General features: G+C 39.1%; 1 protein-coding gene across 1 annotated transcript in view; it reads left to right on the top strand.

The window, feature by feature from the left end:
• LOC123502924 (homogentisate 1,2-dioxygenase-like) overlaps positions 1-12500 on the top strand; it is a 15777-nt gene that overhangs the window by 1213 nt on the left and 2064 nt on the right. Inside the window, exons 2-6 of the mRNA XM_045252218.1 lie at positions 8958-9087; positions 10105-10235; positions 10918-11095; positions 11404-11583; positions 12243-12340. Of these exons, the coding sequence (XP_045108153.1) occupies positions 8958-9087; positions 10105-10235; positions 10918-11095; positions 11404-11583; positions 12243-12340 (717 nt within the window). The remainder of the gene's footprint in view (positions 1-8957; positions 9088-10104; positions 10236-10917; positions 11096-11403; positions 11584-12242; positions 12341-12500) is intronic.

Below are 12500 nucleotides of genomic sequence, written 5' to 3'. Positions count from 1 at the left end.
AAAACATTATCTCCAAATAATTTTCGACTTTCGTTTAATCGTTTGTTTTCTGGAACCATCTTTTTAGAGCATTATATTGACTAGGTAATTCAAGAAGTGATCTTTCAATAATAATAATGATAATAATAATAATAATAATAATAATAATAATAATAATAATACCTAATATATGTCCTCTCATTTTCTATTTTACTTTTCTTTCATCATTTGTTTCATTGCTTCTCATTTTCCTCATCTTTTTCAATTTCCATTTATCTTGTAATACTATCGTCTACTTTTCTTTTCAATCATTTAAGCAACTGTAAAGAATATGTACTGTGCTTTTGGTGCAGTGAATGTTGCAGCAGTGAAGGGATTGCCAGTGTTATGAATGGTGCAGCTGAATTAATGGTTGATAATGAAGCACTGATGCAGGACACAGCTGTTTTTCCTCTGGTGGTGCTTCTTAACCCATTTCACTATCCCTGACTCCACACCACACACTCGCCTCCCATGTCTTCCTATCTGCTCTCTCTCTCTCTCTCTCTCTCTCTCTCTCTCTCTCTCTCTCTCTCTCTCTCTCTCTCTCTCTCTCTGATACTTTTCTTTTTTTTTTCTTTCGTTTCTTCCTGATTTTTTTTCCTTGTTTCGTCTTTTGGTTTGCTTGTTTGTTCCTGATTCATTGTTTTTTTCTTCTCTCTCTTGTGTTGCTTCCGTTTATTTGATGTTTTTCTTATTTTCTTTTGTCTTTCTTGTTTTCTTCCTTGTTTCTTGTTTTGTTTTGTTTTGTTTGTTCCTGATTCATTGTTTTTTCTTACCTTTTTTCTGTTGTTTCCGTTATTTCTTTTCTTTCACTTTTTTTGTGTCTTAATTCGCTTTTCCTTTCTTTCTATTCCTCTCTCGTATTTATCTTTTTTATCTCTCTCATCTTGCTTTACGTTTCTTTTTCCTTTATATTTATTGCTTTGTTTTTAGTTCCATTAATTCCTTCCTTGTTTCATCTCACTTCCATGTCCCAGTCGTGCCCTTACTACGTCGCAACACACTTTTTTTTTTTCATCAGTGTTGCCTCTTTAGGTGATAATCAGGTGCTGGATGGAAGAATTGACGACGTTTATCTTACTTATTGTGCCTTTTGGTCCTCTTCTTTCGGTCTCATGAGAGTTATTGTGGAGTTTCAAGGGTGATGTCATGATTCCGGTGAAGGTTTGATAAGGATTCTGCTTCGTCAATATATATATATATATATATATATATATATATATATATATATATATATATATATATATATATATATATATATATATATATATATATATATATATATATATATATAAAATAAAGTTGTGAGATTTCGATTATGTGTATTATGTAGATATTTTAGAATAGTTGAGAGAGAGAGAGAGAGAGAGAGAGAGAGAGAGAGAGAGAGAGAGAGAGAGAGAGCTTGTAGGAGAATAATGTTTAACTTTCAAGAGTCTCTATAGTTAAAGTTAGATATGGAAATAGAATGTTTAAAGAATAGTTTCATGTTTCGACCACTAATCCAATAACCGTTCTACACCATAACTAAAAATAAACAAATAAATTAATAAATAAAAAAGATTAATTGATAGATAAGGAAATATTAACACCTGTGAACGTCACAAATCACCCGTGGCCTTTGAAAATTAGATTCTGAACAAAGCCTGTAAGAAAACAAGCAAGGAGAGTGGCATGTGCATGTGAGCAGCACAATTAATGGTGATGCTGCTTGATTACCATTCTCTCCAAGGCTGATTTTCTCATATGAAGGTCTCTCTCCTGCTTACATTACTGCTATTCTCGCACAGCAGCACGAGGCGATTACATGGAGTCTAGGTTTTCAAGTGATGATTTTTGTTTCTGATCTCGTTTCTAATCTGATGGAGGTTATTGGTGTATTGACAAGGCTGTAGTGGATGTTGTTGTGGTTCCCAGAGGTGTTTTCATGATTCCATTAGTAGTTTAACAAGGCTGCTCTTTCAACAGGCGCTGATGGAAGTTAACAGAGTATTCAGAGATGTTTTATAGTGATAGTTTTCCACGATTCCATACGAAAAATCCGGTGAGAACCCGACTCATCAACTTTAATGAGCATTTCAAACGACTCCAATCAGAGACGATCGTGTTCAAGCAATACAAGCCACGTTGTTGATGTTTGGTGGTGGTGCGAGACAGACATTTGGGAGGTGTTGGATGCTGGACGTTGGTAGACGTGGTGGTGGTGGTGGTGGTAGTACCGGTTCACCCAGCTCCTCCCTGAAGCATCTATTAGGGGAAAGTGGGAGAGGGGCTGCTCGTTCATTCAGACACTGCAGACTCTTATCTCGAGTAGTCTCCATGCACCGTAATACAAGTTACTGAAATATTTAGGGATAGTTTAACGGGCATTCTGAAAGTTATTGGGTATTTTGAAGGATGTTTTCATGACTCTAGCGATAGTTTAACCAGGATTCTGAAGTTATTGGGTATTTTCAAAGGTGTTTTCACAATTCTAGCGATAGTTAAACCAGGATTTTCAAGGGCAAGGGTGTTTTTTTTTATGGTTCCAGGAATAGTTTAACAAGGATGGGTCTGGAATCTACACTAAAGTTATTGGTTGTTTTGAAGGGTGTTTTTATGATAATAGAGAGAGTTTAATGAGGAGTATGCATCTCGAACAGGTTGTCTGTTTGTTTATATGTAAGTATTTTTATTTGTTCATTTCTTGAATTTCTTACCAGTGTTGATTTAGGTCAGTTTCCCCTCAATACTTTTATGCGTCTTGCGAGTCGGCACGACGTTCTTGTTATCTAATCATTCATTAATTTCGTCACACAAGCGCGAAGAATTATATAGCTGGTAGTTAATTGTCACTCTATCATTGTTTTTTCTTCTCTTTTTACCTTTTTTCACCTTTATTTTTCATCCACGCCCGATAGAACAATAAATTTGGCGATGTAGATAAATTTATGGACAATTTACATAACACAAGCTTATACGTACTTGTTTCCACACACACACACACACACACACACACACACACACACACACACACACACACACATCAGCATCCCCATCACAACCTGCTCGGGGATTGGCTGAGGACACGGCGGGGCTCACATGATTGGCGCGATGTCTGGGTGTGTCGGGCCGTCCTGCTCCCTGACTGGCTGAGCGGGAAGGGTTGGCAGGGGTGTGTTGCCAGGGAGGTGAGGGAGCGAGGCGAGGTCAGGTGGCGCCACGGTGGATGGGAGGGAGGAGTAGGAAGGGAGGGGTGAGGTAAGGAAGGATGAAGGGTAGGGGAGGATGGTGATGGAGCTTGGAATGTCATGCGTAGTGTTTGCATATTTTTTTTCATACCTCGAGGGAAGACTGGTTGAGGTCTGGCTGTTTGTTTTAACCCTCTTCGCTCTGTAGTCGTATTTCTAAGCATTTTGGCATTACAGCTCCATATTCCGCAATTCTTATGTTATATTGGAACTTTTTGGGGGGTTTCAAGGGAGTTTTCATGGTATTAGTGACGCTTTGATGTTGATTTTTGCTTCTACATCTCTCGTGGAATAATTCTTGGGGTTGGCAAGGAAGTTTCAATGATTGACGATTAAACTATAACAGGCTCTAGTGGAAGTTACTGAGGGATACAGGTTGCTTTCTTAATTATAGTAAAGAGGATTTACTGGAGTTTTAAATGGTTGTGGTGAAAGTTACTTCATTTATTCATTTATTTTATTTCTTTAGTGTTTTCATGATTCCAATGGCAGTTCAACGAGGACCTTACATCTTGAACACGATCTAGTGGAAATTATTGGCGTTTTCAAAGTTGTCATCATTATTACTGATAGTTTAATAATAACACCAGCTATAGAATAAAAAAAAAATACCCATAGGAACACGAGTAATGTGGCCTTTATAAATAATCTTGTGGGTTGAGAAAATAAGGCGTGTAAGATTATGGAGAGATTATGGAGAGTTGGTTCTTTTTGCACTCAACGCAGAGTAATGTCCCTCACTTGCGGTGTACGATAATGGTGATAATGATAGTAATGTAAGATGACAAAGCATAAATTCGTACGTGAGCTTCTTATAATGTACTGAAAACTTTGATTAATGTGTTTTTTTATTATTATTCTTGTGCCATAAATTTCGAAACGATGTGAGAGAGAGAGAGAGAGAGAGAGAGAGAGAGAGAGAGAGAGTGTGTGACGAAGGTTTATTACTACGTGTGCAAAGTCTCTCTCTCTCTCTCTCTCTCTCTCTCTCTCTCTCTCCTACGTCAGCAAGTTATTGTGTGGTAGTGATGTTAGCGCCGGCAAAAGAGAGAGAGAGAGAGAGAGGACAGGTTTTACAGACTCTCCTTAGGTCTCTCTCTCTCTCTCTCTCTCTCTAGGCGGACCCAAGGTGGGCAAGATGATGGTTGTGGTGGTGGTGGTAGTGGTTGTGGTGGTGTTGACGTAAGAAACTAAGTGACGTTGGGAAGTATTGCTTTTATGTATTCTCTCTCTCTCTCTCTCTCTCTCTCTCTCTCTCTCTCTCTCTCTCTCTCTCTCTCTCTCTCTCTTTTTGGTGTTATGTTATTTGTCATCATCAACTAGCTTCTCCTCCTTCGACCTCCTCCTCTTCCTCCTCCTCCTCCTCTTCCCTCCCTCCCCTCCTCCTCCTCTTCCTCCTCCTCCTCCTCCTCCTCCTCCTCCTCCTCCTCCTCTTTTTTTTCTCTTCCTACCTGTTGATCACGTGAACACACACACACACACACACACACACACACACACACACACAACTCACACACACACACACACACACACACACACACACACACACACACACACACACACACACACACACGTACGTCTTGTCCTTCAATATACACAAACAGCATGACTCTCTCTCTCTCTCTCTCTCTCTCTCTCTCTCTCTATATATATATATATATATATATATATATATATATATATATATATATATATATATATATATATATATATATATATATATATAAGTTTTAAATTATAGTTATCTGTTTTATTCTCTTTTTTTTTTGCGAATTGAAAACAAGCTTGAAATTCCTGTTTTTCTCTCTCTCTCTTTTACTTTATTTTTGTCATTTCTTCATCTGGGCTCGTTCTTACATATGTGAAAGATTAGAAAAAGAAAACGGGAACTTGTTATATAATTCTTTATGTCTTTAAGGAAACTGGTAATCGAATGGGCTTTTTTATATATTGTTTGATGGCCTTGGCCTGTTTCCCCTCTTGCATAAAAAAATGCATGCCTTAATGACTAAACGAACATATAAATAAAAAAAATATACAAATAAATAAATAAGTAAGAAATGTAATGGAATTAGGCCTTTAATTATTGATTAAGCCTAACGAGCTGCTGTTGGTTTAATCTTTCCATCTAAACCTATAGGGATAAAATTACTGGATGGAGAGAGAGAGAGAGAGAGAGAGAGAGAGAGAGAGAGAGAGAGAGAGAGAGAGAGAGAGAGGTGGGAACTTAATTATTTAGCAAGGAATAAAACACTAAAATGGCAATAATGATGATGATGATGGTGGTATTGATGGTGATGATGGTGATATGACGTTCTGTTCACTTTCAACCATTTAGAAAACCTCAATACCTCCACTTCATGACTATTAAAGGTGGTATCTCATTAGAATATCACTAGAGTCATGAAATCACACTTGAAAACTCCAATTACTTCCTTTAGAGTCCTTTAAAAGCGAAGAAGCCTTGTTGAAACTTTGAAAAATAAAAGAAAATCATAACTTTCACTATAGCAGAGGAAAATAAATTAAAACAAGATAGTTATATACTTACAAACATTATATTATATGCAAGCTAATTCATCCTAATCCAAAGCTGTAGTCAGGGTCAGTAAACGAACGAGGCTCATCTGATTAGAATTCCTCGCGCGTCCTCTTCACGGAGCGGTGTTTAGGAATCTAGGGGCATACCAGTGACCACGAGCACCTCCACCCTCAGAAGTCACTAAGTAAAGCATTCTCGATGCAGACACGTGGGGTTAATGAATGTTTCCATTAGAGTGTAGAATTCCTTGGTTAATAATTTTGAAGATAGATAGATATAGATAGGCAGATAAATAGATAGATAGATAGATAGATAGATAGATAGATAAATATTGACTGCAAAACATTACTAATATATTTGAAACTATACGATAATAATGTGTTGCTCATAATCCCAGTTGATACTTCAATAATAAAAGCAAGATACAATAAGATACACTAACCACATGAACAAATGAAACATATACAAGGAACACAACCACGCACAACGAAGTATATCATTCTGTACTTTAAAATGTTTTGAATTCTATCAAGAACTGTTTTCAAAGGCCACAGGGATGAAATACCAGGATATATTGGGTGTTTTTTTCTTACATTGGTAGTGCAGAAATCCTGTTATACTCTTACTAGAATCATGAATAGAAAAAAAATACTAGAAAAACCCCAACAGCTTCCATCAGGGCCAGATAACTATCATTAGGATCACGAAAACACACTGGAAAACCTCCATTACTTCCAATACCACCTGTTAATCCATTGCTGATATTATGAAAACACTCTTATAAACGCTCCATGCTTGTTCTAGAATCTTCGCAATCAGACGGCAGTAATTTAAGTATGTTCTCTCTCTCTCTCTCTCTCTCTCTCTCTCTCTCTCTCTCTCTTAGTTTTTGTACCTCGCTACAAGTCCTCTACAGATGGATAAGTATATACCAGCTTCCAATATACTTACCTCCCCTTCTTCCTAACATTACAAGTAGTAGGCTACATGTACAAACGCTTTGGCCTTAGAGACGCTTTGTTGTGGTTATCATAATTATTTTCAAAGGTCACAGAGATAGATAAATTTTATTCGTTGTACATCCAGTGTCGATGCAGAATCCGTCTTAAACTATCACTGGAATTATGAAAACACTTGACAATCATAATAATATTCCAACTGCGGTTTGTTAAAAGATCATGACGTTGTAAAAATATCACTACAATTTTGAAAGTGAACTAGAAACATTAACAATTGAAATGGTGCTGATGTGTTTGAATATGCCGTCTAGATACTGTCAACTTCCATTACTTACATGACCACGTAGGCCTTTGATTTAGTTTAGTATCCCCCTCTTCCTCAAAAAGAAAACAGTGAATCAAATCGACCCTTGACTAAAGTAACCGAGCGTGCTGCCAGAATTCGAGGCTATTCATTATAAATAGTCTACCTGGTCAACTCCTGTCACTGTACATCCCCACGCCTGAACCCTGATACTTTACTGCGTCACCCTACCACGTCACCCTGCGCATTGTCACGTGCATCAACTGGTTAATCCGTTTTCAAGCATTGCCCTTTTAAATTCATTACTTCGTTCATGGAATTTTTTGTATCTACTTTGTTAGGATGTTTTGAAATATATAATACATATTCTCATGTAAAGAAAACTTATAATTTATGAACAGGAAAAACTCTCTTGAAAACCCGGGCAATCATTACTATGGTTCTTGAAAATAGTGCTGGTGGGATGTTTTAGATAATTCAGAAAGACTTTTAAGGGTGTTTTTACAGTTCTATTGACAGTTTAACATGATTTATATATTATCAACAGAATAAATATCCAGAAGAAGCAGGGCAATCTTTACTGTGGCACTTCAAAACAGTCGTGGTGAGGGAGAGAAGAGTTTTTCAAAATAAGCTGACTCGCGCGTTAAGTCTACGGACACATCTTTCCACGTTTCACTAACTCTACGGTAGCGCTTAGCTTACTTCATTACTGGGACACATTTTACCTTGAGATTTATGTATGATTAAACCATTTTATTGACATTAGGAGGGACGTATGGAGGTCAGAAGATTGATACCCTCAGTCTTCACTATTCTAATGCCCCACACAAGTTTCTGAAGCTGTATAAATTCACCAAATAGTAACCAGAATGAATATGGAAACGCGTCATGGTACCTAAGAGATTAAGTCTGCAGTGTTTGCATATCCCTTTTGTCATCACATGTGTCTCAGATCAGGAACATATAATCTCTCTCTCTCTCTCTCTCTCTCTCTCTCTCTCTCTCTCTCTCTCTCTCTCTCTCTCTCTCTCTCTCTCTCTCTCTCTCTCTCTCTCTCTCTCTCTCTCTCTCTCTCTCTCTCTCTCTCTCTCTCTCTCTCTCTCTCTCTCTCTCTCTCTCTCTCTCTCTCTCTCTCTCTCTCTCTCTCTCTCTCTCTCTCTCTCTCTCTCTCTCTCTCTCTCTCTCTCTCTCTCTCTCTCTCTCTCTCTCTCTCTCTCTCTCTCTCTCTCTCTCTCTCTCTCTCTCTCTCTCTCTCTCTCTCTCTCTCTCTCTCTCTCTCTCTCTCTCTCTCTCTCTCTCTCTCTCTCTCTCTCTCTCTCTCTCTCTCTCTCTCTCTCTCTCTCTCTCTCTCTCTCTCTCTCTCTCTCTCTCTCTCTCTCTCTCTCTCTCTCTCTCTCTCTCTGGATTACCACACTTGATTACGGACGCAGGCAGACAGAGCGTGGGTTTGGCGGGGGGTGGGGGAGGAGTCACTGCAAATATCACCAGTACAGTAAAGCGAGGGTGTAAAGCAACAGTAAATACCACAGCGAAGGACACACGCTGCGCAGATCACACCAGTTACATCAGCAGTGGGAGAGAATGTTATTACCTCCTACCCTGACACACACACACACACACACGCACACACACACACACATGTTGCGTCATTGCTTCTTTGATTGTAATGGTGGTGGTGGTTGTTGTTGTTGTTGTTGTTGTTGTTGTTGTTGTTGTTGTTATTGTTGTAAGATTAGTACATGGAAGAACACCATTAATAAAATTCTAGTACTACTGCTTTACTACTATTACCACTACCACTACTACTACTACTACTACTACTACTACTACTAATAATAATAATAATAATAATAATAATAATAATAATAATAATAATAATAATAATATCATTCTTACAGTACCTGAGTGGGTTCGGCTCGGAGTTCGCCACGGAGGCCCTACCTGGCGCCTTACCTGAGGGCCAGAACACTCCCCAGGTGTGTCCATATGGCCTGTACGCGGAGCAGCTCTCAGGCACGGCTTTCACAGGTGAGTATCCGAGCTAGTCAAACGGGTAGGGAAGGAGAAAATCAAGTGGTAACGAGAAAAATAGAAAAAGAGGCAATGAAATAGAAGGAAAATAGAAATAAAAGTAAATATCAGGTGAGGGGCGAGATAATTAGACAGGTAGGGAAGGAAAAATAAAGTGGTAACGAGAGATATAGAAGAAAAGGCAGTTAAATAAAAAAAATAGGAAAAAAGAAGTAAAAAAAAAATTATCAAGTGTGTGAGCTAATCTAAAAGAATTCAAAAGGGAGGGAAGGAAAAATAAAGAGATAACGAAAGGAAAAGAAAAAGACAGTGAAATAAAAAGAAAAAAAAGAGATTTAATAGAAAAAAAAACAGATGAATGGGTGGGCTTGTCACACAGATAGGGAAGGAGAAAATGAAGTGGTAGGGAATGAAATAGAAAAAAAAAGATAATAAAGTGAAAATAAAATACAAAAGAAGTGAAGGATATAAAAAAAAAGGTAGAAAAGAAGAAAATATCAAGTGATGGGCTACCTAATTAGACAAGCAGGGAAAAAAATAAAGTAACAAAAGAAATTAAATAAGTTAATAAGATAAAAAAAAGATAAAAGGAAAAAGGAAAAAGGAAAAAAAGAAGAAAGAATCAGGTGTGGGGGGGAGGGCAACTAATGAGGCAGGTAGGAAAAAAAGAAGAAAAACGAAAAGTAAAAGAAAGAAACTTGTTATTGTGACACATTAAAGAAAATCAATCAGCCAATCTATCAATCTATCTATCTATCTATCTATCTATCTATCTACTATCTTTTTATGTGCCTTTTCATTTATATATCAAACTAATTATGTATTTATCTAGTTACTAATCTTTTTTTGTTGATAACTCTTCTTTTTTACCTATTTTCTACTCATGTTACCTTTGACCAGAACATTCCTTATCTAAAAAGAAACAGAAAAACCTTATTCACTTATCCATCAACCAATCTGAATTCTTCCCATCTATCCATCCAAACCAATCCAGTTTTCTCTTTACCATCACAGCCCCGAGGGAAACAAACAGACGTACTTGGTTCTACAGGATTCGCCCTTCAGTCACCCACCGTCCCTTCGCTCCCATCAAACACGCCTTTCTGGAGAGCGATTTCAGAAAGAGGCACCCGAATCCAAACCAGGTGAGTGAAAGGTGTGTGGATGTGTGTGAGGTTGTTTGGAAGGTGTATGAACCTGTGTGGATGGTGTGTTGGGGTGTTTCGAGGTGTATGAAGGTGCGTACCGGTGTTTGGAAGGTATGTTAAGGTGTGTGTATGGTATGTGGATGTGTGTTGGAGTGTTTGAGGGTGTGTGAAGGTGTGTGTCTGGATATTCGAAAGTGTGAAGATGTGAGAGGGGGCGTTTGAAAGGTGTCTAGATATGTGAGGGTGTGTGTTGGGGTGTTTGAAAGTGTGTGAAGGTGTGTTGGGTGTTTGAAAGTGTGTGGAAGTGTGAGAGTGTATGGATGTATTTGGAGTGTGTGCAAGTGTGTGTAAGTGTGTCGAGGTATGTGGAGGTATACACATGTGTGTGGTTGTGTGTGTTAGTATGTGTGCAGGTGTGTGGAGCTGTATCCAGGTGTGGAGAGGTGTTCCTCATTCTGAAGGATACATATATTGTTTAAGTATTTGTAAACTGGTTTCTTTATGTATTAGAATATTGAATTATTGTTGCCACGTGTGTGTGTGTGTGTGTGTGTGTGTGTGTGTGTGTGTGTGTGTGTGTTTGCAAAGATCTGAAGTCTTAAGTAAACGAGTTTCTCTCTCTCTCTCTCTCTCTCTCTCTCTCTCTCTCTCTCTCTCTCTCTCTCTCTCTCTCTCTCAGCTGAGATGGAAGCCCTTCGACATTCCCAAGGAGGAGACGGACTTCGTGGCGGGGCTTCGAACCGTGTGCGGCGCTGGGGACCCTCTCTCCCGCAACGGCTGTGCCATCTACGTGTACGTGTGCAATGCCTCCATGGGGAACTCTGCTATTTACAACAGCGATGGGGACTTCCTGATAGGTGTGTGGCAGTTTCTGTGTGGGGGCTCCGTTTTCTCTTTTGCTGGTGTTTGTTTGGGGATTTATGTGTTCTGTTTTGTTAGTGTTCCTTGGGAGACCTCCATATGCAAAAATAATATAGAAATCTCCTTTTCTTTGTCTATGTTACAATTTTCTGTTTTGTTGGTGGTTTTTGAAGGTTTAGTACCGGTGGTGTAAGACATGAGATAAAGAATGGATATATTATGACTCCCCTTCAGTCTCCCTACTAACCAAACCAAACTCAACTGTGATCTAGCATTTCTCCTGACTCTCGCGTCCCTCCGGCAGTCCCCCAGCAGGGCACTCTGGAGGTCACCACTGAGTTCGGGCGCATGCGTGTGGAGCCTAATGAGATCTGCGTGGTCCAGCAGGGCATGAAGTTCTCGGTGGGGGTGAGTGGGCCGTCCCGAGGCTACATCTTGGAGGTCTACAACGGCCACTTTGTTCTCCCCAACCTCGGCCCTATCGGTGAGAATGTATATAATGTTTAAGTTTACCTCTAAAGACATCCGTTTTCTGTGAACCTTGTACTGGAACACGAGATAAGGAAAGTTTCAAGTTATTTATCTCCTTCAGTACATCCTTATCCTCAGCTTTATCAGTGAGAATTTGCTTAGCATTTGAATCTATCTTTAAAGGCATTCGTTTTCTATTGACTTTATCTGAACATAAGGAAAACTCCAATGTGTGTGTGTGTGTGTGTGTGTGTGTGTGTGTGTGTGTGTGTGTGTGTGAAGACGGAGGAGGAGGAGGAGGAGGAATCATTTACATAATCCTTCCTCCTAATAAGGTAAGAGGGGGGAAGGAGGGAAGGTAGGAAGACAAATAGGAAAGGAAGGAGAGAGAAACAAACAAGGAGGAAAGGAGGAGGGGATGGATGGAGAGAAGAAGAGACGCACTCACACTGACGAAGCAAAAATTAAGACGAGTCAGAGAGAGAGAGAGAGAGAGAGAGAGAGAGAGAGAGAGAGAGAGAGAGATAACAAACCAGCTCTTCTTTCTCCTCATTCTCTTCCTTCTCCTCTTCCTCCTTCTCCTGTCACCTCACCCTGTACTCAACAAAAACATTGTAAAAGAGTCTGCTGCGATTTGGTCTTCCTTTGTATTCCCTTGTGATTTTCCTGCAGGTGCTAACGGCCTGGCCAGCCCCCGTGACTTCCTGACTCCCGTGGCTTGGTATGAGGATAAGGATGTTAACGAGTACCGGGTCATCTCCAAGTATCAGGTGGGGTTGCCTTTAATTTCTCGTGCTGGGTAGACAATTGACGAAGAGATATGAAATGTGTCGATAAATTAGGGAAAAAAATACATATTGATTTTAGTTGTGGTTCTTAGTTAATGAAGTCTTTTTTGTTATTCTTGTGCTTTTTTCTTTTTTCTTATTC

This window comes from Portunus trituberculatus, chromosome 12, assembly GCF_017591435.1.
Source record: "Portunus trituberculatus isolate SZX2019 chromosome 12, ASM1759143v1, whole genome shotgun sequence".
In the NCBI taxonomy this organism is placed as follows: domain Eukaryota; kingdom Metazoa; phylum Arthropoda; class Malacostraca; order Decapoda; family Portunidae; genus Portunus; species Portunus trituberculatus.
The sequence above is the reverse complement of the archived record's forward strand: the minus strand, read 5'-3'. Positions and strand labels throughout refer to the sequence as shown.